Below are 27,922 nucleotides of genomic sequence, written 5' to 3' on the forward strand. Positions count from 1 at the left end.
TATATCCGGGGGACCCCAGGCTGGGGTCAAACTCACACTTCTGGTTTAAAGAAACAAATCAAATTGGCTAGCACAAGCCAGCAGGCCTGCTAGTCCTGTACACTGTGCCAAGTCACATGACTGCCCCTGGGTGTCATGCAAGCGACTTTGGCGCCATCCTAATTATAAATGAGGCTGCACATGGTTAGCGTGTGGCTCTGAGCCAGTCAGGATGACGTCACCAGGAAGGCAGGAGAGCCACACGCTGGGTCTGATTCTTGCCTGAGTCTCCTCTGCCACAGAAGGCACAGCTCACCCCCACCCTTAAAGCTTTCTCTCATCCAGCAATGGGAAAGGCTTGGCTTCCAGGGCACAGCGGCCCGAGGCGGCCCAGAGACGGTTTCTGACGCTCCCGTGAGGCCTTGGACAGGCGAGTTGCTAAGAGGAGGGGAAAGTCACCAGGCCTGGCGTTCTTTCTCTCTACGCTGTGTTTCAGCACCTGAGGTTGTCATCTGAGGACTCCAAAGTGTGCTAAAAAACAAACAACCCCCCACCCCCGCCAACCACACCGCTGGTGCCAGCGCTCCTTGGCCGACTATTTTGTGCTGACAGCAGGGTCGTCTTGCTGGTGCTCATGCAGTCGGCTGCGCTGCTTACTTCAAAGCGGGCCCGGCTGTTTTAGACTGAGCATTCTAATGTACACTTTATGTTTACTTGGGGGGAGTCTAACAATACAAAAAGGTGATCTTTTTGGCGACGTGTGGCATGCATTAGCCAGAGTAGGTGACTCACGATCCTTCTAGGTGGGCCCCCAGCATCTCAATCCATGCAATTTAAAAAGAACCAGGAGCGACAGATCATTCTGATGCCTCCCTAGATATGAGAGGCTGACAGCCGGCTACCAACGAGGCTGGCCAGAAGGGGGTTTGAGGACCTGGTGGCCGTTTCTGTTTTTGTAGAAGCTACTAGAAACCCAGGGCTTGCTGCGAGCCAGACACTGGGCTCCTCCACTCCCCAGAGCCCCCCATGAAGCAGAGGCTGAGTTCAACCCACTTTACAGAAGAAGCTGAGAGAGGGGAAGTGGGTTTCACACCTAGAAATGCCAGAGCCAGAGCTGCCTCCGGGCACCCAACCCCAGCTCCTCCCTGCTGTGTGGGCCGCAAAGCATCTGTTCTACAGATAAGCACGGGAAGCCTGCAGACCCCAGGCTTGTCCCGGGTCCCACAGCTGGAAGTGACAGGCGTGCAGGCAAATATGCAAACTTCTCAGCACTCGGCCAGCGGCCTTCCCAATTCCGTGAGCCCCACGTGGCATTGGGAATTGAACCGAATGTAATACCGGTCTGGATTATGCTTCATATCAACTATTTATATATTTCAGAAGAAGGTCTGTTTCAATTTGAATTTGGATATATTCAAAATAAATTGTTTTTACAAATTAACTGTTGACTAGATTTGTTTCAGAAGATAAAAGCACACAGGTGTGTATTCACGTGTCAGGAGGGTGTGTAGTAAGCTGGTAGGCTGTCAGATCCTAATTTTCTTGCTGTGGGGGGAGCCTCGTCTGCGGTCCTGGGAAGGTGTGCTGGACCACCACAGGGTTTGACACGAAGTCACTCAATGTCCCCAACTCAGCTCTTTCATGGCTACTCAGCACACACCAAGCTCATCTGGCTGTGTGCACAGCTGCCTGGTTCCAAAGCGGCCTCGTTTTCTAAGTCACAGAACATGTCAAAGTCACCTGCTTCTGACTCGAGTCGTTCCTGGCACGAGTGACCAAAACCGCTCTCTCCCCAGGGGAACTGGGCACAGGTCCCCAAGGTCCTGGGAAACACAGGTGTTCTCTGGCCCCTGGGAAGGAGAGCGCCTGGACTCCATCCAGGGGCAGCCAAGGTCCCATTTCCATGGATCCTGGATGAATGGAGAGGTCGGCACTTCCAACACCAAGAATGAAGGCATCTCTCCCTCACTCACTTACACAACTTTTCCTGAGCCCAGCCCTGGTTTAGTTTGTTACAAACCACCCACACCATCAACGAGGCAAAATTGATGCATATTTTTAAAGGGCAAATTTTGGGTGCCCACCAATTCTTATCAATAGAAAAATTTCACAGCAGGAGGCCCTAGCGCTATGAACCTGATCCTTGCAGCTTCCTCTTTTTATGGGCATACAGGTACACCAGGAAACACTCGACGGACTGATGCACTACCCTGGTTTCAGCTGGAATTTTGTTAAAGTGAGCACACCATGATTTCAGTCAGGGTGACTGAACTTTATAAAGGGACAGATAGTATTTTTGGCTTTGTGGGACACAGGGGGCCTGAAAGCCACAGACAATGCATATGGGAATGAGTGTGGCTGAGTTCCAACAAAACGCCATTGACAGGAATAGCAGGCCCAGGGGTCAAAGTCTGGCAACTTGCTTCAAGAGATATTCTTGTCCAGCCATGGTGGCTCACCCCTATAATATCAGCATTTTGGGAGGCTGAGGTGGGAGGATCACTTGAGCTCAATGAGTTCCACACCAGTCTGGGCAACACAATCAAACCTTGTCTCTACTACAGACAAAAAAAAAAAAAAAATTAGCTGGGTGTGGTGGCACCTGCCTGTAGTCCCAGCTACTTGGGAGGCTGAGGTGGGAGGACTGCTTGAGCCCAGGAGTTCGAGGCTGCAGTAAGCTGTGATCACACCACTGCACTCCCACCTAGGAGACAGAGCCAGATCTTGTCTCAAAAAAGGGGCGGGGGGGAAATATTCTTATAAAGTACAAAGAAATACAATTTAGGTTTTTTTGCTGCATGTTTATTCCATCCTGCTTCCTTCCCAACATGTCCCAAAACTGGAGGGGAAGCCTTCTGCACACGGCACCTGGACAATGGGCCTGGCCTCCTTCCCTCTCCCACGTTAACAGCCACAGGCTCTGGCTTCGGGGCTGCCTGGGAGGAATCCCTCAGGACCCCATCCAATGCACACTGGCCATCAACTCCTCCTCTTCTGGAGGTTAAAGTGGGTCTTCTCCCAATTCAAAGAGAGTCCCTCCACACCATTCTTTCCCGCCCCAACGCACCCCATGCACTTGCTAGCTTCCTTATTTCTGTTAGTTTTCAAGTCTCTTTGGGTTTATTCCGGCCCCCACTCCACTCCTAAAACGACCACCCTCCCTTGCTTTGCATCCCATAGCAACTCCTTCTCTTTCTTTCTCATAGAAACTTCTCCACAGCGCCCGACACGCCTATTTCCCTACCTCCCGCAACCTGACCAAAACGCCCCCGCTACAGCCATCACCGATGGCTCCAGGTCACCACACCCCACGGCTTCGTTCTTATGGTGGATCCAGGACCAGTTGTGACAGCTCACTCTGGCCCCTTAGGAAGCTCTCCCTGGGCCTGAGGCCACCGTGGGCTGCTTCTGCCCCCATGGCTGATGGCCACTGCTCACGGCCATCTCCAGCCGACTCCCCTTCCTTCCCCACCACGATAACAGAGACCACGTGCCGAGTGCTGACAGTATCCCGAGAATTGGGAATAGCCTCTTGCATCAAAAGGGCGCCGTTGAATGAAAAGATTTCTGATTCTTAAAAAGCTGGGTTCCCTTTCGAAGGCCTCCACCACTGCCAGACGCCGCCCCTCCTCTTTGCCTGACAGGAGCCCACTGACCACACAGTGTTTCTGGCCAGTCTACAGAGGACGCACAGCGAGGGTTTCGTGTCCCCTGCTTCCCGTCTGATGCCTCAGGGGGCTGAAAGAAAACCCTACCCTGGAATCATGCCACCGCCACCATTTTTTGTACATGGGACCCACGAAGGAGCACAAGGCTTAAATGTGAATGTGCACGTTTCTCCTTTCATGAATATTCATGTATCCCCCTACGGCTTATTGAATATGTATATTTGGCCACCAATATCCATAAATTTTTGCTGCCTTTGCCCCTCCCTTGAAGTCTCTGTTTTTGGCTTCTGGCAGGAGGCTCTGCTTCCCAACCTGTCAGAATAGCCACCCGCAGGCTGCAACCCTTTATGAGGAATGAGGCTCTCCTTTCCAAATGCACAAACCTTGTCATTCTTCAGCTGACACCATCATGGACAGAGGCTCTGGTGGGAGAGAGGTGGCCAGGACAGAGGGGTGCTCTGAGTGCAGCCACAGCCATGCTGCTGGGAAGGGGCAGGCAGAGGCACTGGGATGCCTCACGCACGGGCTCTTATCAAAAACAGGCACAAAAGAATGGAAAGAGGAAATGGAACCACAGAACAGAAGCATGGTATGGCCACGTGAGAATGCCTCCAGCTTGGATTCTTAGCCCAGCCCAAGGCCTGCATTCATTCATTCATTCATCACTCATTCATTCATTCATCACTCATTCACTCATCCATCCATTCATCACTTATCCACCTAGCACCTCAGTGTTTCTTATGTGCCAGGGCCCTTCCTCTCATGGGACCTATGTTCAGTTAGAGTAATAATGAGAAACAAGTGCACAAGAACATAAACAAACTTGTTTCTTTTCTTCTCTTCCTTTATCTTCAAGACAGGGTTTCACTCTGTTGTCCAGGCTGGAGTGCAGTGCTGCGATCATAGCTCACTGCAGCCTCGACCTCCTGGGCTCAAGCAATCCTCCCACCTCAGCCTCCCAAGTAGCTGGAACTATAGGTGCGCACCAACACACCTGGCTAATTAAAAAAAAAAAAATTGGAGAGATGAAGCCTCACTATGTTGCTCAGGCTGGTCTTGAATTCCCGGGCTCAAGCGATCCTGTCTCAGCCTCCCAAAGTGCTGGTATTACAGGTGCGAACCTGCCTGGTTCCATGCCTGGCCAAAACAAACTGCTTCTGATTCAAGAAACGCCATGGAGACAGAGGATGATGGAGTGCACGGGGCTGCAGAGAAGGACGTCCTGGAGAGACAGCATTTGAGCCGCCAGCTGAGGGAGATGAGGAGGTCTGGGAAAGGGAGCCCCAGGAAGACGAACAGCATAGCATCTGCAGGGGCTGGAGGCCGGGCGAGCTGGGTGTGTTCAGGGCAGGGGCGCATGGAGCACGGTGACCCTCCGGGGTGGGATGGGTAGGGCCAGATCTTACAGGACTTTGTGGGGCAGGGGCAGGGGCAGGGGCTGACCCCGTTCTAAAGGCAGTGGAGAGAGGAACAACCAGGTCTCATTTGATTCCTTTTTCCTTCCCATCTCCCTGCACACTGACTGTCTCAAACTCTCACACTTTCCACGTCATTTAAACACTGTTTCCAACCCAAGGCATCAGAACAAGGACACCGAAAGCTATGCTAAAAATGAGAGGCAGAGGGTGGCCTGGCTGTGACTCTCTGGGAGGGGCAGGTAAAGTGGTGGCAGAGGCTGCAGAAATCATGGCAGCCCTGTGATGACAAGCAGAATAGAACAGCCAGTTTTCAGGGTCTCCTAATAAACGCCCTGGGAGAAATCCGCCTGCGGTTTCTATAAGTTTGTCCAAGATGATGACTGACACAGGTGTGGGGGGCGGGTGGGGACACTGCAAAACCAGTTTCACTTTATCACCACAAAATCGAACCTTGCCTCAGGGAGCCGACCTGGCCAAGGGCAAGTTTCACTTCCTTCTCTCTGGGTAGAGGAAGGACTCGGGCACAGAGGACACACCCCTCCCTGGAGCGGACAGGGAGGCCCACCAAAAAATCCCCTCCCAGAGATGCTCACCAACTGAATTGAAAGAGTTTGATCATTTACATCTTTTGGAAAAAGATAAAAAAGCAGGAAATGAGTGTAAAAGCCACCTCCTTGATGGTTATTTTCCACAGCTGGTGTGGTACTCCTGGTTGTGTCATTTTTCCACCTCTGGTGCAACGTCCAGGTGAGTGTCCTGGGCTCACCAACGCTGTCAGGTTCCACGACAGCACGTACGGCCATGGCTGTGGTCTCGGGGCTGCCCGCACAAAGGCTCTCACAGGATGGAGGCGCTTTGTCTGCCACTGTGCTGGGTGCACCCGTGAGGAGACCAGGCCACTGCCAGGCACCAGGTTCTGGAAAGTTATTTCACTGGAGAACCGAGAGGTGTGCTCTGAATCACACACGAGTGATGGCTGATGGGAGGGACACAGGCCATCCCCTCCCTGCAGGTGACCCCACATGGGGGCCCGGAGGCTTCCCTGCTGCGTTTGTTCGCTTCCTCCCCACCCAAATGCAGTGACTTCCTGGTTGCCAAGGTGGCCCCCCTGACGGCCGCTTCCAGTTCCATCTCCCTCCCCTGGGCAATCTCGTGGCTCCATGCTTCTGGCACTGCACACAACTGCAGGCCACCCAGAGAGGGTCTCACCTGACTCCTGCCCCACTCCTGCCGGGCTGTGTCCCTTCTGTCTCCTGGCTCAACATGGGCAGCCGAGCCGGGTATGTGCCACGTGTGACGCTTGCCTGCACACCTGTGTCTACAGGACACTCCGGGCTCTCCCAGACAAACAGGGCTCAATCCAGGGGAGCCAGGGAGGTGGCAGAAAGGCAGGGCACCGAGAACTGCACCTCTCAGAAGCTAGGACGCAAGAAAGCCTGCGGGCTCAGAGGAACGAGGAAGAGCGGCACACGCCAAGGTCACAGGGTTTTCCCACAGGAATGAACACCAGCGATGTGCCCCTCTCTGGAGGATGGGGGTGGACTCTGTTCTATCACAGGGAGAAGTCCACAGGGACTCTCCACCACAAACACCCCTGGAGATGCCAGGACATGGGTATGGCTAAGCCTAGCCAAGGTAACCGCCAGGACCCAGCTCTGCTGACAGTGGGGCTGCCTGCGGGGAGCGGTGCTAAGAAAGCGTTGAGCAAATGCTCCCCAGTTGGCTCGTGGGCCAGGGCGTAACCCACAGTCTGATGCTTACTTCCCCCTTTTATTTCTTTGGATTCCAGTTCACGGCTGTGCTGGCAAAACAAATGCTGTCCTCACCCCAACTCAAACCAACACAGAGGGGGAAGTGGAAACAATACAGAGATCTTGGAAGCTTCAAGGAAGCAAAGGCGAGAAAAACTCACATTACAATGAACACAGGCTTCGGGGCAGCGGTTCTTGAGACTCTGGAGTCAGAGACCCTGTTGGGAATCTAACGAACCACAGATCTGCCACCAAGAGATCTAAACTGAAGTGGCGAGAGCACAGGCCTCCTTCTGCCCCCACCCCCACCGGGTCCATTCTGGGACGCTCTTGGAGCTCACAGATTCGGTGAGAAAAGTGACTGGAATGCTCTTCTTTGCAGGGTCCTTGCGTTGTCTGGGGCCCCCCAGGATCCCCCGTAAACCCCTATCCTCAGATGCACAGTTCACGCCCCTCACGTGTATCTCAGGCAGCGGGACATCAGCCACAGACACTGTCCTGGTGACTTACGACACCACGGCCCACGCCCACGTGCACTGGGAAGGCGGAAAGGCTTTGCTGAGCCGCAGCCCTGAACGCCCAGGCACCTGCTGAGCACTCACCATCACAAGCTCCTTCTGGAAGGACTTCCGTTCTTTGTTCTCAGTGTTGTTACAGTCCTCCTTCAGCTTTTCCAGGACGGACGCCACCCGCTCAGGCTCACTATCCAGCTCCGCCCGGCAGAAAAAGGTGAGCGGCAGGTTCACGTAGCCCAGGGCATCGGCGAAGGAGCGCCAGCTGCTGATGTTCTCCATGAGCAGGGTCCTCACGGAGGCATAGATGTAGGTGAGGAACTTGCAGGGCCGCAGGATCTGCTCCAGCAGCACCGAGGTGCTCAGCTCGGGGCCAGAGCACAGGCTGGGCCGGGCCCTGCCGACCACCAGCACGTTCTTGGCGTGCACGAGGCCCACCCTGCCCTGGTAGTAGCCGATGTACCACTCCTTGGTCCACAGCTGGCCCCGGAGCCTGACCCGCTCCTCGCTGAGCAGGGCGATCCCGTCGCCCTTCTTGTACTCTAGCAGGTAGTGGTTCTTGTTCTGCCGCACCACGGTCTTCAGCAACTTACCAAACTTGAGGCTGGACACCGGGCGGTCCTGGAAAGTCGGGTACTTTGTAGTGGTGGCAAACGGGGACAGGATGATCTTCCCAACTTCGTTCTTCTTGAGAAACCTCCTTTGCCCGGAAGGCTTGATGGCACTTTTAGGGGGTGGCTGAGGAGTCTGGACACAAAACTGGGTGAGGATGGCCTCCTGGTCGTCCTTCACCTGAACCCGCAGCGTGAAGTCAGAGAGCTCGTTGGGGTTCTGGGAGGTGATGGGGAAGATCAGGCGGCTCACCTTGCCCAGCTTCAGCTGGAATCCTCGCACCACCTTGGCCTGCTCGCTGGCTTTGACCTCGTAATTCGTCATATTGGAAAACATACAGACCTTGAGATCCTGGGGCCTGGACAAAACGAATTGGTGCTTCCCCCACAGCTGCAGGGCCACCGGGGCAGGGTTGGGTGCCTGGCGTGTGACCTCGCTGACCAGGAGCGTCTTTGGGGCACAGTCATGCCCAAAAATGGTCACTACCGTCTTGAAGGATGGGTGGATGTGTTTAGGGCCGTAGAGACCCACTGTGACTTTTTTATGGATGAAGTCCCACACGGTGGAAGGGTAGAGGATGCTTGGGCCGTGGGCAACGACAGCCACGTACATACAGGGCTCCAGGTTGTGCAGCTGTGCCTGGACCGTGTCCCCACAGCTGCAGTTGAGCGGGACGGAGACATATGGCCCTTCCTTTGAGTCGCTCCTCAGGCACTGGAGGCCCACTGTGCTTTTGCTAAAAAGGTCATTTTTTATCTCGGCTGACACTTTCATCTCCAAGATGATAGAGGTTTTCACTTCCAGGTTGCTCAGCTTGACCTCCAGCACAGGGCTGATGCTGCAGCACCTGTCACTGTTGAGCTCCAGCGGGGGGTCCAACAGGGCTTTCATGGAGATCTGCTGGGTCTCCCCAGGGGCGACGTGGCCCTCGGGCACGTGGATGCTGATGCTGGTGTCAGGAAGCTGGACAGCACCCCCGGAGCTATCCAGCTTGCACACGATGTTTGTCTCCACGGCTTGGGTCTGGCCCCAACCAGGGCTTTGGCCAAGCAAGTCCAGGTCATGGCAAGATCGGGCCAGCTTCCGGTGGTTTAGCCAGGCAGTTCGAAAATCCTCCCGGCTCTGAAATTGCTCGGGGGCAGGTGATTTCAAGCCGGTGAAGAAACTCGACGACGTGGGAGCGTCGGAATTGGCTTGGAGAACGGAGAGTTCCGAGAGACTGTAGGAGCGCTTGCTTCTGAAGAAGGGGTTGTCCCGCCTGACCGGCGGTTCTGCGTGGAGTCCGTTTGTGACTGGAAGCTCATCGAAGATGTTGCCAGTGCTATTCGTGGTGGCTGAGCTGGATTCAGTGAAGGAGGATGTGCCCGTGTCAAAAAGGAGCAAATCCACAGTACTTTTGGGATTCAGCTCATCCAGGCTGGGCACGACGGGCACGTTCCCATTCAGAAACGGGTTGGTCTGGACCCCATTCCAGAAAGGGTTATTACTGTACGTTCTGCCTGGTACTTTTCTGTCATCTGTCCACCCCCCGAGCAGCTCCAGCTCCTTGGCTACCTCGTCTGGGCTGTCTGGAAGATTGTCAATCATACCGCTGTCACTCAGCGTTGAGTTCCGGTAGTTCAAGGGCTGCACGTAGGAGGAGGGGATGTAGCCCATTTCGGTGGTGTTGTGTGCGTACCACCACTCACCGCCAGATGTGTCCAAGACGTAGAGATGGTCGCCCTTGGAGAACTTCAATGTGGTGAAGTTGGTGGGGCAATAGTCCTTGATCGCAATCACTTCCTTAGCATTTCCGAAAGGTGTGGGGTTGTCTACTAGCAAGGCACTGGGAGAAGGCACTGTGCAAAACACAAAGAAAACAGATGGTGAGGGCAAGGCCGGAGGGGCGTCCAGAGAGCTTCCCAAAGGAGAGAGGAAGCTGGTAAAACAGACAGGTGGACAATAACCCAGGCAAGTCACCAACAGAAACAAACCAAAGTGAAATTTGGTAAGTAATTTACCTGGCCAACGAACTGGTTCCTGAGAGTACCACTGCTACTTGGTCACTTTCGAAATCGACAGCCTATGCCCGGCAGAAAGACCACAGAGGAGCCCCTCCATCACTCACAGAAAGGCAAATCAGTGCAATGGAATATTTAACATGCCCTACGCCCTAAACATCTCATTTTGGGCAATGTTAAAGTTCTTCTTAAAAGAACTGCTACTAGATACAAAGAGAAACTGAGTGTGATTAACTTAGAAAACACGGTGACATGATGAGTTAGGTGACCACTGCATGCGACCAGGGACTGGAAATGAACAGCTTCCCAAAACTCCCACAATGACATGTATGAGCTGATTCCCAGCTCTGCCTCTGGATGGAAAGGTTCCCTCAACCTGCTTCTTCAATTTCCAAGCTCAACCTGTTCCTCATCAAACTGTTTCCTCAGATAAAGTAAGAATTCTGAAGTCAGTTCCTTCCAACCTCTTTTATTCTTATTTTATTTATTTATTTATTTATGAGACAGTGTCTCGCTCTGCCACCCAGGCTGGCGTGTATTGACATGATCTCAGCTCACTGCAACCTCGACTGCTCAGATTCAAGCAATTCTCCTGCCTCAGCCACCAAAGTAGCTGAGACTACAGGTGTGTGCCACCACGCCTGGCTAATTTTTGTATCTTTAGTAGAAATGGGGTTTCACCATGTTGACCAGGCTGGTCTCAAACTCCTGACCTCAAGTGATCCTCCTGCCTCAGCCTCCCAAAATGCTGGGATTACAGGTGTGAGCCACTGCGCCCGGCCCAACCTCTTTTAAATTATCACTGAAAATCACAACATGAAAACAGACTGTCTACATACCCTGAAAATGAGAGATTATGCCTAGTCATAGCTCATACTATCATTGAACAAGTGTTGAAGCAGTCTGAAAAATTCCAACCCTTTAAAAAGTGAATCAAGTTAATTTATGGCTCCTGCCATTAAACTCTGTATGTTACCAAATGTAGACGGCAATTGAAACAGCAAAAATAAGTCAGCTAAACAAGTGGTGTGCTTTGAAAAATAATGGATATGATTAAATATCCAAGAGTTTTCTCTCCCTGTCATACATGAGAAGGTATATTTAGAAGATGGAGAACATTCTTTCTGAAGAAAATTAAGCATATATACTTCTCCCCAGGACTCCCCTCCCCCACCTCCCAAACTGCCTCACTTAACGGAGTCTGCTCACATTCTGGCTTTCTGTAATAAACAGTTGAAAGAAAGAAAGGAAACTTTTCTTTTCTTTTTTTTTTTTTAAGTTGCCAAAGCAAATGACCAAAGAGAGGAATCCATTTTTAGTTGAACTAAACCTACATCTTTCTAATGTGATGAAGTCCACAGTCGTCGTATTCTATCAAATTGCCCACCCCAGAAAATCACCTGCCAGTTTCCTTTTCCTTTGAAAGAAAATAATCACACTTCCTTGGGAAAGTGTCAGGAAATCAGGTAGACAGTTTCTATTCATTTACATTAACTGGGTTACAGAGATGTGCTTAGCTGGGAGCATCCCTGGGCCTTGAAGCCCCACCTACCTCCTCCTGTGAAATTACAGCAGGCCGTCTATCTGGGTGTCTCAGAGAACCCTGCTCTGGGATCACTAAACCCAGACTTGAATGGAGCCCTTAGAAACTGTGTGATCTCCAGAGCCTAAGACTCCACTCATGGTGTACAAAAACTGTATTTCCTCAATGAGCTTTGGAGAGGACAAAATGCAAAGACGTAGATAAGGCACTTATCATAATATTGCTTGACCCAACTTGAGGACGCAGAGGATGTTATGTGAAATAGACATCTCCTGGCCCCAATGTTATCTTCTTCCATAGCTCTTACCACCAACCACTACATCATGTACCTGATGGGGTTCAGAACATGCTACCCCAAAATATAGCACCATGCATATTTTAAGCTGGAAGAATTTGAGAAACTGCAGGTGCAGGAAGGACTCCCTGCCCGCCCCCTGAAGCAGGTCATAGACCCTCAAGAGGGAGGGGCCCTCCCTATATGTGGGGGACAGAGCATCCTATCTCCAAGGACACAGGGAATCTGCAATGCCCAGACCTTGCTGTCCTCCTGCTCATGACACTTGCTCATGCTTTTTCTTGTCCCATCACATTTTTCCAGGACTCTCCACACCTCATCAAACCCCTCAGATTTAATTACTTCTTTAAGTCTTCATTTCCTTATGAAGAAATAATATATCTGTAATATACATAGAACATATATTAGGTAAGTTTGCATGCTTTTCTCTTATTAATGTCTTTTGTTATAGGGGCCCAGGCAAAGAACTAAGAATTCTTCCTTCTCTACATACCTCATATATATATATGAATGAAATATATGTGTGTGTGTGTGCATGTGTGTGTGTGTGTGCGTGTGTGTGTTTCTTTTGCAGGGGGAGCCTCCATCTCCCCATTAGGGTATCAGCACCATTAGAGCCTGTTTTGTTTGCTGTTGTATCCCTGGGCCTCGTACAAGGCCTGGCACGTAGCAGGGACTCAATGAGTATTTGTGGAGTGAATGATCACCGTGCGTGCGTAAACGACACAGAGAAGCCATAATCTATGCTACCGGATCCTGGTGTTGGTGAAAGCAATGTCTGAATTCCCCCTGGCTGTGCCCTTGTGCTCTAAAAAAATCATAAAACCGACAAATTATTTAATATGAGATGGGAGTGAACCAAAACCTGTGAAAGAAAATGGCTTTGATGGAGAGGTGGGAAGAAGTGATGTGGGTCAGGCTGAGGCCAGAGGATACAGAAGCTCTTCTCCCTCATTTCTGTTTTGCTAGTCATGATCTCCAGGAATATAAACCATTTTATCTCCTTGATACAATCTACTGGAAATGTCACATAAAGATGAAAACTAAATGAAAATTAAATAGAGCTTGCCGGCCATCAAAATCTTGCTAGAATCCCTCAAAGGTTATGTCCTTATTATGTTCCCTCAGAATAATTCCCTTATAGTAGTTTCAAAATTAAGAAACCAAAGCAATCAAGAATGCTTTGTGCATAGCCTAGAATGTATCAATGAGAATTATCACTCAGTTTTATCCAACTGAAGAATAAGAATGGTTTCACTTAAAATTCCCAGCACTCTCCTTGGAAGAGAAGTGGTCACAGATTTTATCAAGGGATCAGGCTTCACCAAGGGCAATCACCCCACTCTTCCTTTCCAGAACCCTAGGGAGGTGGACTGTTGTGTGACTCCCCCTTCTAGATGAGGCCCTCCATCAGTCAACTGCCACCAAGCAGCTGGGGACACTGGGGAAGGGCTTCCATCCCGTCAAATGCCAGAGAATCCCTATCGAATTCTATCTTAATGAATTCTGAGGTGTGTTACCCAGATTCACAACCGCCTTGATTTTAATACAAAAAATCTCCCTGGGTGTTAGGAAGTTCAATGTACTCAATAATACATTTCCCATCCCTCTGCCTACGTTCTTCTGCAGGCAAAACACTCATCAGAGCAGAAGGTTTCATGGCAGATATTTTGGCTGAAATAAATTCCCAACTTGAAGTCTGTCTATCACTAGGATGTGCATGAAGCTTCTGGCTAGCACGCTGCCTGGGTCACATGTGGCGCCTCAGAGGTAGATTCCCCAGGATCTCCGGGCAAGGCCAGAGATCTCATGGTTCTGTCCACCTCAGATTCTCAAGACACCCTCCCCTTCATGTTCGAGGCTGTGCTCCTCCTCACATTCGAGGCTGTCTTGTTTGTCTTCCTCCTCTAAATTTGGGATTCTTTCAGGGATAACAGAGCACTGTCATTATTATTATTATTATTATTTAGACAGAGTCTCAGAGTGCAGTGGCGTGATCTCGGCTCACTGCAACCTCTGCCTCCTGATTTCAAGTGATTCTCCTGCCTTAGCCTCCTGAGTAGCTGGGATTACAGGCATGCTCCACCATGCCTGGCTAATTTTTTGTATTTTTAGTAGAGACGGGGTTTCGCCATGTTGGCCAGGCTGGTCTCGAACTCCTGACCTCGTGATCCGCCTGCCTCAGCCTCCTAAAGTGCTGGGATTACAGGCATGAGCCACCACACCCGGCCCAGTGACATTTTTAAAAATTCACCTCACTTTAAGACTCTGCCCTCCTTACTTTAACACTCTGCCCAAATCACACAATTTATGCTCCCAAGTTCTAGCTTTGACTCTGATGAGTTGGGCTATAAAGAAAAAAAAAAAAGTGTCCATTAACAGAATCTGAAAAATAAATGCTTCAGTTATTTATGGCAACATCCAATCGCTGTTGCTCTCTTACTAATAAAATCTCACACTGGCTAGACGTTTCTTTTAAAGAACATTTACAGCAATGCTCAGGGATGCCAGCATCAATCAGAGGCAGGGAGAAGATGTTTGGGATAAAGGGGAAGGAGAAGCTACTCAATTAGACAGACATAAATACAGTGCATATAATTTTTGTACATCAGGGTAGAGGATTACAACTTTATCTGGAGGATAGAGGTTTAGTTCAAGAAACATTTACTTAGCACTGACTTTAGGCTGGGGCTGAGGATACAATGGTCAAAGTCAAGTTACTACTTTTCAGCCGTGCTCTAGGCAAGACAATTTCAACAGCTAAGAGAAAGCCAAGGGATGAAGATATTGATGATGATGGTGCTGTCACTGCAGCTGCCAAGCCCCAACGGAGCATGTGAGAGAGACTGAACATGGCCTAGGTTAGGGCAGATGTCCAGGAAGAAAATGACCTGCTGGTATTCACCTTGGTGTCCAAAAGATAGGTTTTCTCATGAACTCAATTTTATGAGGCCACTGGAGAAACCTGGAGACCCAGGGTTATTAAACTTTAGAACCACCTTCTAGATCAGGGGTTGGTAAAGCACGGCCCTGGGTCCAAATGGGGCTGTCTGCAAAAAAAACTTGTCTTGGAACATGACTATGGCTATTTAATGACTTACTTCTGTGGCTGTTTTCATGCAACGAGGCAGCAAATGAATAGCTGTGACAGAGATGGTATACGGCTTGCAAAGCTTCGAATATTTCCTATCAGACCGTTTGGAGAAAAGGTTTGCTGACCCCTCCCCTAAGCCACCTTTTTTCTTCTCTAGTGGTTCTCAATATTTCATCTGTTTGCCACACTCTCTGCTCCCCTGGGTTTCTGTACCACGAAGCTCCCTACCACACTGTCACCGAATTTTATCAAATAAAGAGGAACATACCCTGTATTAAGAAGGGGTTTCACTAATAAGGGGAAACCAAAAAATAAGACAAGTGACTATGATTCCAGGGCTAAATCTATTACCATGATGAAGTTTAAAGAACTAATCTCTAATTATCTGAATGCTAAACTGGCAATCTTTGAAGCAGCAAAGTTCTTGGGTCCCAACTTGCAAACCCCAACGTTCTCCCTTAGCCACAGTCCTGTCCCCTAGAAGTTCACCTTTGACATCGTTAAAGCTCGTCTCTGAAAACCCTTCGCTCAGGTCAATCAGGGTCCCCTCTGACTTGCAGCGAGGGAGGCCGTTGGAGTTGGCCGCTCGGATCCGCTGAGCCGCCATCTCAAAACTCGCTTCCCGGATAAAGCTGCTAAGGCTTCATATTTCTTCCTCCAGTTATCCCAGCAGACGCTGAAGCTTCTGCCTCAAGCAAACACGCTGCGCGGCGGCATCCACTTGGCAATATGCTTCTTCCTGAAAGTAGAGAAGGAAAAAAAGTCCCTTGAGCAAGCGAAACATGGGTTCAATGGTAATTTTATGGGAAGTGGGAATCCTCTTTCTTCCAGGCTGTTCCAATGAGGATAGACCCATTTCATCTTTCCTGGCCCAACAGAGCAGAGCAGCGCTTGCTCCTTGGCCTCTGTGCCCACTTTGTGCCTGTCTCATGGGCACCCTGGGCACACACAGCCCAAGCAGTGTTTTCTGGCCGGCTGTTTGCACCCGCTCTTCTTAGGGGCACAAGGGGGTTTGTGAGATGTGCTCCAGCACCTGGCCAGTCCATTCATTACAGTCAAAGAGGAGGACAGAGCAGGACTGTACGGTCCACGCTCCTAGCTGCAGGGCTGGGAAAAGGAAAAATCGGCCTCTGCTTGTTCAGAGTGGCTGATCCCAGCGCAGGAGCAGTCATCATGGTGACTCGGCCCCAGGGAAGCAGCCATCAATGAGCACAGCTCAGCAGAGGCCCCAAGGGTGATGCTCCCTACCCATCTGCTCCTGAAATCCCCCTGCACCCCAAATAGACAATTCTAAACACAACACAGAGCGGCCATAAGGTATTCTCAATGCAACGTATGCAGATGAAACCAGGGCATATTTACTGAACCAGTTACTAAGCAGGAAAGATCTTTCCATGGAAGAGACCACAAGAATCACCCCTAAGGCCTCTGCTTTTTTTTCTGGAAGGGCACACAGACAGGACTGAAGCATGTGGGGGGTTCTGGATATGAATGAGGTGACTGGCTCTGAGGCCCTTTACCAGGGCCCAGGGAGAAGGGACAGGAACAGCAGTGAGCCGACTTCAAAGCAGTGAATTTCATGTGCTCTCCAAGAGAAACTGGCAGACACTGTCATAGCTGGCCACAGTACCTAGAGCTCTGAGCAGGCAAACCTCACCCCTACATAACCGGGCACATATACAATGGTCTGAGGTCCCTTGTTCCTCAATTCCTCTATCCAGAGACAGCTGAGAATGTAGCTTCTGACCCAGTGGGCTGCCTTTACCATGCAGAGACCCGGAGGCCCTGACACCACCCTTTGCAACGTTTCTGCAGCAGCCGGGTCCATCCCCACTCTTCCCCCAGGCTCCACGTGCAGTGAGCACAGCTTAGAGAGCCCCTGTGCAGTGAGCAGAGCCAGGCATGTGCCCACATGCTGCTATAGGGACAATCTTGTGTTCAATATTTAACCCTGCCGAGTCTCAGCCACTGTCACCACTGCATCAGAAGCTGCGATCCCAGCTCCGAGTGACCGGCGGACAGTGGCTCAAGGGAGGCGTCCTTTCCATCTCAAGGCCTCGGAAGGCTGCATTCTGCACCTGAGCGGGTCTGGAGAGAAGGCATGTGTTACGGACTGAACTATGTTCCCCTGAACTCCTATGTTGAAGCTCTGCCCTCTACTGTGATGGCACTGGGAGGTGGGGCAGTGGGGAGTAGTTAAGAGTTAGAAGAGGTCATGAAGGTGGGGTCCCCGTGATCAGATCAGCGCCTTTATTTGAGACACCAGAGAGCTTCCGTTCTCTCTCCCTCTACCACATGAGGACACATGAAGCCAGGAAGAGGGCCCTCCCTGGGAACAGAGTTGGCCGGAGCCTTGACTTTGGACTTCCGACCCCTGGAACTGTGAGAGATGAGCCTCCCTTGCTGGGCCACCGGGGCTGTGGTGCTTGAATGCAGCAGGCGGCAGGAGAGGAGGGCACGGCGGCCACCTCTCTGGGGAGGAGCAGAGCTGCCCTGCTAGGGGCCCTTCCTTTCAAAAACACCCACCTGAGCCCAGCCCCACCATCTCTCCTGCCCAGCACAGTAAGGAGGGGCGGAGTGGAGGCCAGCACTCAGACATGCCAGTTATTCACAGGAAGGAATGAAGCTGTTCTCCCCAAACTGGGTGGTCACAGATGTTTCCATCTTTCCCTATGAAGTTACGACGGTCAGGTCTGCGCGCTCATTCCCTGTTCCAGGCCCCTGAGAACTGTGCGTCGGGGAGAACCCCGGACGCCCTGGACCCAGACTCCCTGGCTGGAAGTGACGGTGCTCAGGCCAGGAGGAGGTCTCCTTCCACCCCACACTCCACCCCTCTGCTGGGGTCTGGGACGCTGAGGCTCAGCACTGATGGCACAGCACCCTCGCCCCCTACCAGAAGCAGTGACCAAGTGGCTCTGTCTGCACATCCTACGTGCAGAGCTGGATGAAGGGGTCTTGCCGCCACGTGAGAGACCACCCTACCACAGCAAGGCAGCCGGGCAGCCCCCAAATGCAAGTGCCACGTGTGCCAGCCCCCGGGCTTCTTGGAGGCCACTGCGGAGACCCCAGTGACGGCCACCTCCAGAGCAGCCTGACTTCAACAGGCTGAGTGAGGAGTAAAAATCCTTCCCATACAAAAATGCGGGATCATTTACTGAAGAGAATCGATGCAGAGAGAAAAGGAAGAGACCAATGAGTGGGTGAGGGGAGGAGCTTCAAGACAATCTCCAGCCCACAACCGGTACTTGCCATGTGGCCTTTCATGTGTGACGGTGACGGTTCCTGCCTCAGAGTCTCCATCTGACTGCACCCGAGGAGGAGGAAAAATCAGGGGGTGTCAGCTGTGAGGGCAACTGGAGCCCACCTGCCCATCCTGTCAGGGACTGGGGTGCCCCCACCCCCACCAGTCCAGAGCTACTCCGAGGACTGCGCCGGGTGAGACTCTGGGTCACAGTGGCCGAACAAAGACTCCTGTTAATCACCAATGTGTGCTCTTCCTGCTGGGCCCACAACTCTCCTGCAGAAGGGAAAGGGCCACCTCAGCCATCCCGCCCCCTCATGACTATAGCATTGCCTGGTTTCCCATTCACGCCAGGAGGAATTATTTCACGGAGGGTTAACAAAAAGTCCATGTGGGCACAAGAGGGAGGCATTCCCAAAAGCCTCCCGGCATGTCCTGGCTCTGCAAAGCTATCAGCAGAGACGGGCATCAGGCACCTGGGGCTCCACGCAGGCTGCTCAGGGCATCACCAGGCCTGGTGGGGCCTAGGGTGGTAACAGGAACTGTTACCCGGAGAGCATGACTGGCCACCTAGTGGGGCCCAGAGAGCTGCCCACAGAATGTGAGATGCCAGTGAGTGTTCAGTGAGGAGGAGGAGGCCCAGAGGCCTGTGGAAGGCCTAAGAACAGGTGGGCACAGTGAAGACCTGGCTCCACGAGTGTGGAGGGGCTAGAGGGATGGAGGGGCTGTGGTGGAGCCTGCAGCGAAGGCGGGAAGCCAGGTAAGCGGGCGGAACATGGTGGTGAAGGGTCAGTCTCACCCAGGAGACCCTGGGAAGCCACTGCAGCTTTCCGATTGAGGAAGAGAACTCTGGCTGTAGAAAAGGGAACAACGGAAGCAGCAATGTCGTTTTCTTTGAAAACTACTGACATATGGCCTCCAGCGCCCTGGGAGCAGAAGAAAGAAGTCACAGCACTGCACACATGCTTTCTGGAGATGCACCAGTGTTTGTGTTTATTATTGATGGCAGGGTATGGCCACTCCCCGGAACCAGCGATGAGACAAAAAGCTAAAGTGTTTGCAGTTCTAGAAAGAGATCTGCAGTCCTCTCCCCAGAGAGGAAGCCATTCAAGGAAGATGAGCCAACAACTGTGGACTCTGCCACCCTCGCCCCTTTTCAGGCCGAGAGAAGCCAAGCAGGGAAGTCCTGCTCCCAGGGCCCAGAGGCCATCATGCTCCCACGGGCACCACTGAGCTCACTCACAGGCAGCCCTCCCCTCCATGCAGCAGGTGGGAGACGTGTGTCCTGTGGCCCTCAATGCTCTGTAAATCCCCAGATTGACAGCTTCTTCCCCAGGGCCAGAGGGGAGGCCATCCTTGAGTGTAGCTGTAACACCCATCCAGACATTCAGGGGTGAGTGACAGAGGTGCCCACTGTCCGAACCCTCGGGGCCGTTTTTACGGTACAGAAAGAGGGCAGCCAGCCCTGGTGTGGACTGAGTGCAGGGGGCTCCCCACTCCCAAAACCTTCCCGAGCAGGTGGAGTCAGACCGAGGGCTGCAAGGGAAGCTCTGCTCCTCCAGACACCACCGCATCTACAGGGGGCTGGCACGGGATGGAGAATGCAGCTAGCATCCCAGGGCTGCCCTGTGTGCTCCTCACTGGGATGCCAGCTCTGTCCTCTTTCCTACAGCAGAATCCTCTCCCCTCCCACCCCTCCTCCTCCTCCCAGCTCAGCCTGGTGTGGCTGCCCTCACTGGCCACCTCTGGGTGATAACCTCTCAATCTCCCCTGGATTACCCACTTCCCCTGATGGATTCTAACAGCATCTAACGAACAGACGTGGATGCTGATGGTTATGTGTCCTCCCCTTACAGCACAGGCTGCGCTCCAAGCTCCACCAGGCACCATCCCACTGCGTCCTCAAGGGCCCTAGGCAGCAGGTACCAGACCTGGCTGCACTTTGCAGATTCCATGAAAACGGGCTTGGAGAGATCACTAAAGCAACTTGCCCAGGGTAATGCAGCCAAGACATGAGCCTGACAAGACACTCTCTGCTCCCAGTCTCGCTAACTATTTCTTCCCATGCCCAGAGTTGCCCAGGCCTTTGCTGCCAGTGGCTGCTGGGCCCCTGGAGCTCCTCAGGCTCCTCACCATCCACCTCTGGTGAGCCCTTGATTTTCTCAAAGCCATGCTGCCGCCCTGCTCGAACACCTCTGGACAGTGCTCACTGCTTTTAAAAAACATCAGTCTGCTCTCCCCTGGCCTGGGATGCAAAGCCCCCCACTACTCAGGCTCCGCCTGTACCTCCAGGGTTATGTATTGCCGATCTCAACCCTTCAATCAATCACCAGCCACATTCGCTGGAGATTGCTGCGTCTCCAGCCGGCCCAACACCGTCCACCTCTGCATTGTTCCTTCAACTGCTGCTTGGAGCAGCCAGGCCTCACCTAAGCTTCCAGGAAACCCATCTTCTCTCTCCTCATCTCTTAGCTCTACTGTTCCCCAGCCCTGCGATGTCCTAGAGTGACTCACCAGTGCGTGGCCTGCGGAGCGCAGGTAGCCCAGAGCCCACGGCCCAGAGCCTCAGATCCGACTAGCCCATCCCAAGTGCCACACCCGTGAACTGGTCCTTGCTTTATTTGAAAAGGAGTATTGTAAAAGGCGCAATGCTGTGATTGACTTTATAATGAGCTCCCAAAGGTTCATTATGCTATCTTTCCTAAAATTATGTACTTGCATGAAAACGTGCACAATAAAACATTTTAAAATTAGAAAATATTAGGAAACAAACATTACCTACCTTTCCAGGCACATGCCATGAGAGAGAATGGTGTGTTCGTGGGTGTGGCTATCTCCCCTTGGCTAGGAAAACTGCTAAGGAGCCACCAACTCAAATGCCCAGGCAGCCTGAGCCCCCTCAAAGCACAGGTGGACATGGCTGCGTTCCTATTCTTTTGACAAGTGGCTCCTGAACCTCAGACTCAGACACCCCCGTGCCCACCAAATGCTCCCTTCAGTACCTAAGGTGCATCTTGAATTTCCTGGATCCACAGGCAACTCTGGAGCTTGCCCCAAACCCCTGCCCCAGCCTCACCCATCTCAGCCATGCACGGCAGCTCCATCCAACCATCCAAGAAGCCCAGCATCCCTCCCCGTCCTCCCTGCCCCGTCCCTCTCTCATGCACTCCTGGTGGCTCCACCTGCAGAACACAACCTCTGGCTGACCTCTCCCCAGCACCTCCACACCACCGTCATCTCTCGACGCAATTACAGTCATCAGCTCCTCTCCAGCAGGCCTGCCTGTGGCCTGGAGTCCACCCCTCAATTAGCAGCCGGAACATTTTGAAAAGTCAGTCAGACACCCTCCGGACTCTGTTTGAAACCCTCCAAAGGCTCCTGGGCTCTCATCAGCAGCTTCTAGTGCCCTAGAAGCCCAATATCATCAGCCCCTGTCCCATTTCCTGCTGTTCTCTGCCTCCCTCCACTCAACTCTTCTGGTCTCCATGAAGTTCCCCAGGTACCAAGCCCCTCCCACCATGGGGCCTTTGCACATGCAGAGCCCTCAGCCCAGAAGGCCCCGGCCTAGACACGAGATGCTCTGGTCCCCTCACTTCATTCAGGTCTTTGCCCAAATGTCAGTGCAATGGGCCTTCACCCCATCCTCTTTCTCTGCTCTTCTTTATCACCACTAGACACAACATGCACAGACTTGTCCCTAGCCCAATTTCTCCATGAGAATCTGAGCATTCCCAGGACATAGGACCATCTGTTTGTCTTTTTCTGTTCCTGTCATGTGCATGGTCGGCTCTCAAACCCGAATGAATGAACGAATTCGGTTTCAACAAAGATGTTTCAGAGGTACCTTGGTAGGTATCTCTGGGGTAATCTTCAAAGGAGCCAAATGGCTGATGTGATAGGATTATACTCAGGAGGCTGAATTTAGGAATTCTACTCTATTCCTGAAACCCAAGCCACACATTCTCAAAACACCAACAGGTTCCCTCGGTGGGCACCTCAGGTCTACCTGGACAGCCCAACAAGCTTGACCACCGTCTACTCAGCAGGTCCCAGTGGTCACTTCTCCAGGACAGCCTGCAGTTGCAGGGCCCACCCTTGGCAGGGCAGCCACCACTGGACTCAAGAACCCCTAGAAGAGCAGGCTCCATCTCACCTCTTCACCTCCCAGCCGGGGTCAGGTCTAGGAAGACAGGAAGGTGCATTTGAGCTCATAACTGATACGTTTTTCCTTTTTCTGTGCAAAGGCTGATTCATCTAGAGACAAAAGAGGCTGCTCTTGGCTCCTCCCCAGGAACCAAGAGGGCAGCCTCTGAACAGACGACATCACTGCATACAGAAGGAATCACTGACAGATTCCAGCGGCAAACTCAAGAACCCGCACACACCCCCTCCGCTACGGCTGCCGTCACGCCACACGCAGACTCCAGATCACAGAATATTCTCCCTGTGGCCTCTGCCAATGATCTGCCCCAAGGAAAAATTAGAGAACAAACCAATCCAGAAAAACCAACCTAACGAGAGCGTGTCTGGGGCGGAGAAGGTCTTACGGGAACCTCAGGCCGAGCGCACAGACTGTTCATGTTCTCCTCCGTTCTCCTGCGGCCACGAACCTGAATGCTGCAGAAGGAAAGCAGCCGGCCTGGAGGGGATCGAGGCATAAATACTGCCCTTGCTCCTCCCCTGCCAATTCCCTGTGTGCCTTGTTTAGGATGACTCATTCTCCATGTTTGATGGTAATTTCTGGAGTATCATGTTGATTTCATCAGATTTCCTCCGGGTTAGAAAACAAAAAGCGTGAGATTCCACCTGCTCTCTGTAATTTCTGCCACCAGCTCTGTCGATGGAAACTCATCACATCTGTTCACCTCCCTCCCCGAACAAGAGTGCATTCCAGAGGACCCTAAAACCCACAGACATTCCACCCCAGCAGGTCGGTCCTCCTGTTACTGACGGCCTGACACCCAGCATCCCGCGCTTTGGACCCCATCGCTATAGTGGAGAAGCCTTCGGGGCCTGGGGTGGGTGGGAGGGACAGATGGCTTTCACAGAGTCACTTGATGGGACCACAAGGAGACCACGGGGTTAACACCCCAGCTCCCTCTCTCACTCCAAAGGCAAAATCGCGGAAATCTGCCTCCTAGTCCTGACCCGACTGGTCTGGGCAACAGCCCAAGTGGAGTCAACACGTGACAGGCATCCCTGCCAGGATGCTTCTGGGCGTGGCTTGGCAGGGAATGCAAGGCTCCGACTCAGGGCGAGGACCAGCCCAGGTGCAGTGAAATCCAAACCTTTCCCGCCACCTGAGCAGATGCCCCGCCTTGTTACAGAAGCCCGATCAGCAGAACCTTTCCTAATGCGCCCGGAGCACTGTCTATCGTCATACCACCCTGAACGCGCCTGATCTCGCCTAATGCACCCAGGGCACAGGAGGAACACACCGCCCAGGGCTCGGGCGGGCTGCCTCTTCCTGGGGGAGAAAACAGCACGGCCCATCGGAAGGCATGGGCAGCCACCGACAAGACACGCCAGCTGATCAGACTCACTCACAGTGCCCCTCTGGGTGCATTTCCCTAAACAACTGAGTTCAGTTTAGGAGGTGGCAGCAGTTATTCAGAGCCAAGGCCACGCCACAGGGTGAAAGAATGAGGAACGAGGGCAGGACCACCCGTTCCAGTCTGAGTTTGAGAAAGGTGGGCATATCCCGGGTGCCACAGCTACCTGGGACTACGCACAGAGGTCACCTTAGTGAACATCTACTGAGTGCCAGGCTCTAGCAACGAGGCTCTGTGCTCAAAACTAGGGAGAGAAATAAACGGAAGAGAGTTGGTTTTGAAGGAACGCGTATTGGAGACAAACCAACAAAAGAATGGAAGACCTGGAGGGGAAACAGCGCTAAGGTTCCCTGTGCCAGACACCGGGTTATAACTTGCACACATTCAAGGCTTAACTGTGGGTGCAAAGCTGATGACTCAGACTCTGGAGATGCGGGGAAGACAAGGGTCATGAGTTGTCACTAGGTGCTCCCTGCTTGCTCAGTTTTTATTGCAAAAAGTGAGATGGCTAGCGCGGCTGGAGTCACGATTCCAGATGTTTTCACCGGCCAGACTGAGAACATTTGAGGCTGGGGATCTCCCAGACAGGTCAGGAAAGGGAGGGGAGGGCGTGAGAGTCCCTCTCCAAGGCCTGAGCTTCTTCGTACCTGGCCTCCTCCCTTTCCTGCCTCCCCTCTCCCCTGCTTCCTCTCTTCCTGGCCTCCCCCCGTCCCCTCGACATGATACCCGGCTGTGGGGTTGTTCTCAGCACAGTGCACAGATCCCAGAATCTCCCTGGGTTCAAAGCAACCATTACTTCAGACTCTTCAGAGGCCCCCACAGTCTGTGGGAGACATTCTAAGCTTTCCAGATTCTTCACACCTTCCTCCGTACATCCCATGTGCTCACCAAACACAGCTACTGTTTCTTCCAAAACATCTCCAGACCTCGTGCCTTTCTTCCCACCCACTTTCTTGAAGACCCAACAGGGCTCCCCGTTTCTATAACATCAAAACCTATCGATTGGAGAATGACCCCCTGAGACAGTGCCTTTTGCCTTTGCAAATGGAAGCCCACCTCTTTTCCTAGCTCTCCTGGACACATCGTCTCTCACATTTACTGCTTTTATCCCGAGCATCACACTGTTCATCATGCTTGTTATTTTTTCTTAGTTCCCTAACTACACTCGTTTCCTTGAAAGCGGGTGACTTGGCTGCTGTGTCTTTATAATTTTCCAGCATTGAGCCCAGTGCCCAGCCCAAGCTTGGATTGTCTCCCACAGACTGTGGGGGCCTCCGAAGCTTGGTGCTTGGTGTCATCTGTGGCACGGATGACTGTTGCGCTCAGACATTAATTCAGCATCACGTGCATTCGGGACCAGTAAATACACAACGGAAAGCAGGACCCAGACCTTCCCTCGACTGCTTATCATTAAGCTGGAAAGATACACACGTGAAACCAACACCACAGGAGAGGGGTGGGGGCCCCCACCATGTGTTCTGGGTGTGGATGGGACCGGAAGTCCGCCAACACCTTGGCTCGCTTCCCTAGCATGCTCCTAGGTCAAAGCTCTTCACCTGCATCTTCCTTCCCCGCCCTCGCCCTGCCGCTGAGAATCACGAAGAGCTCACAGACACACCAGTGCGTACCTGTCAAGTGCTCATCAAGCCTGGGGTTTAGGCAGACATCTGTGGCAATGGGCTAATGTCAGCCCCCTTGAATCACATGGGAAGGCCGGCCCGCCCATGTCAGACGGCTGACAGCAGACAGGCTATGAAGCAGGACCCTGTGATCAGCCCAGACCAGAAATACTTCCAAGCTCTGGTCCCCAGCCAGTGACCAGAAAGAAAAAGTGCAACTGTCTCTGAAGACGTTTTAAGAGCAGCAAGCAGAGAGGCCCATTCATTTGACTGGGGCTGGCCAGAGCGTTGTACTCAGACTCCTGGCTCCCACCTGCCACTTAAGACCGCAAAGCTTCAGCACTGGAAGGATTTGTGCCCTCCAAACACTACTCACTGACTTACCATCTTCTTTTTCAAAAAATCAAATGTTATTAATACTTCTTTATCAATCAACCTTATTTTTACAACTTGATAGATCTTTTCTAGTACACATTAACTCAAAGGAATGTTTTAAAGTGCATCTTAGGTGCCATTGTGAAAACTGCAGGGCTAACCAGCCCCACACATCTTACAGATGAGAAAACTGGGCCTTACTTTTATTGAAAGGGGCTTTCCCTGATGAAAATGCTGGATCTGAACAGGGTGGAGAGGAGAAGGTGGCTTCTAGGGTTTAATACTGTTCCTGATTCTACCAGCAGTTCTCATTAGTGACACACACATGCCATGTCTGAGGCTTAAGGAATTTCATACCGTGAGGACGTGAGTGGAGCCCCAAAGCCAAAGCAGCCATGAGGATGCCACAGTCAGTTGCAAAAAGCCACAAGCAGAAAGCAAGGTCCACCCAGTGGATCTGCTGAAAAAGCGCCAGCACACCCCAGGATGCCTGACCTGCCAACCCCATGCATGCAAACTGTGGATGGGCCCCCGGGGCATCGCTTAGGAGAGATGACTTTGCAAGGTGTCACTCCCTAGTTTATTGTTTTAGCCTCTGCTTCTCAGCCAGACCTTCAGCCACAAAGAAAGGGAGCAACTGCAGTTTTATCCACCAGTTTATCAAGAATCTGGCCTCTAAGCAATGAGTACAATTTGTGAATGAATGAATGAATTTCCTTACTGAAGAGCTCACATGTCCATGAATTACTAATCGAGATACCTAGAGCAAAAAAGCAATGAAAAATCCATCCTTGACCAATATTTATTAAGAAAATGAGAGGGGACAGAATTCCTGTCCCTCCTCCCCTCCCACTGTCCCTCAATATACCCGTCCTTAGGAAATCAAAGATGTAGATAAAGTGTTTGGTGACGTGGAGATGGGAGCAACCTAGTTCCTCACACAGAGCTTGAAGGCACCGTATCTCCAGAAACAGCCGTGCAGCCATTACAATTCTTCTTAGGCTATTTAATAGAATGGAAAATCCATACAACATAATATTTAAAAATTTAAATCCACAGATTGTATAATAAAATCTTCTTCTTTGTTTTCAAAAAAATACCTTTTATAGAAAAAGAAGAGTAAATTCCACACTGAATGCTGACTTTATCTCTAGGTAGCAAGTGTATGGAAAGCTCTTTTCCTCTTCAACATTTTCTTAATTTTCCTAAGATTTTTCTATAATCAAAAATGCTTTTTATAAAATGAATTTCCGTTCTTTCCCCCCACCAACCCCGCCCCGAGATGGAGTCTCACTCTGTCGCCCAGGCTGGAGTGCAGTGATGCGATCTCGGCTCACTGCAACCTCCACCACCCAGGTTCAGGCAATTTCCTACCTCAGCCTCCCAAGTAGCTGGGATTACAGGTCCCCACCACCACGTCCAGTTAATTTTTTGTATTTTTAGTAGAGACGGGGTTTCACCATGTTGGCCAGGCTGGTCTTGAACTCCTGACCTCAGGTGATCCACCCGCCTCAGCCTCTCAAAGTGCTGAGAGTACAGGTGTGAGCCACCACGCCCAGCCTGAATTCCCATTCTTATTCTGAAATATGAGGCCTTGATTCCAGCAGGTCTTTGCAACTTTGTAAGGCCATGCTATGAGCAAGTGAAAAGGAGGCCAGCTGAGCTGATTCTGGACGCTCTCAGATACTTGACTGAGCACCTCTAATTGTGTACTAATCCCGGTGGATCTAACTCCAGGATTCCCAATTCCAGCTCTGTGATTTGGGGAAAGTCATTTTGCCATTACATGAAAATAAAACGTACACCTATTTCTCCTGGCCTTATTACTCCACTAAGTAGGAGACATGGGCTACTGGCTAGAAAGATGTGAGGAGGGACAAGGTCAAGGAGTGGGGCCCAACCAGACCCATCGGGCCCTAACTGCAACTCTGCAGAGGGGGCACCACCCTGACCCTGCTCCTCCCAGCAAGACTGCCACGTTTTTGCTAGTGTAAGTGGCACAGCAGTATCTAATCGTACTCAGCATTTTGGGTTATTTTCTTAGGACTGCTTTCAAGTAGAGGAGGAAGGGTTGCCAAAAGCAGTCCTGGAAGACCGTGACAATCCATCCTCTCGACAGCAGTGGGTGTCCAGTTCTCACCCCTAACCAGCAGGTCAAGAACCTTGCTCATCTGACAACGAGGGGATGGGCCGTCAAGGTCTCGATTCACCCACTTTCAACATTTCAATCCACCCTCCTTTCACCATTAGTCAGAAATAGTTC

General features: G+C 51.8%; 1 protein-coding gene across 6 annotated transcripts in view; it reads right to left on the reverse strand.

The window, feature by feature from the left end:
• The window catches only part of SH3BP4 (SH3 domain binding protein 4), a 105,000-nt gene that overhangs the window by 4,273 nt on the left and 72,805 nt on the right, over nt 1–27,922 (reverse strand). For 4 of the 6 annotated variants that reach the window (XM_032753662.2, XM_058437040.1, XM_058437048.1 and 1 more), the window contains 2 exons: nt 15,362–15,611; nt 7,419–9,778 (listed from right to left, as the gene is read on the reverse strand). In XM_032753662.2, coding sequence (XP_032609553.1) covers nt 7,419–9,778; nt 15,362–15,479 — 2,478 coding nt within the window. In that variant the 5' untranslated portion in view covers nt 15,480–15,611. Of the gene's footprint in view, nt 1–4,492; nt 4,646–6,828; nt 6,947–7,418; nt 9,779–15,361; nt 15,612–27,922 lie in introns of those variants that run through there. The other 2 variants (XM_058437051.1, XM_058437049.1) reach the window with 2 other exon arrangements.

The sequence above is a fragment of the Hylobates moloch genome, unplaced genomic scaffold (assembly GCF_009828535.3).
Source record: "Hylobates moloch isolate HMO894 unplaced genomic scaffold, HMol_V3 SCAFFOLD_1, whole genome shotgun sequence".
Taxonomy (NCBI): Eukaryota; Metazoa; Chordata; class Mammalia; order Primates; family Hylobatidae; genus Hylobates; species Hylobates moloch.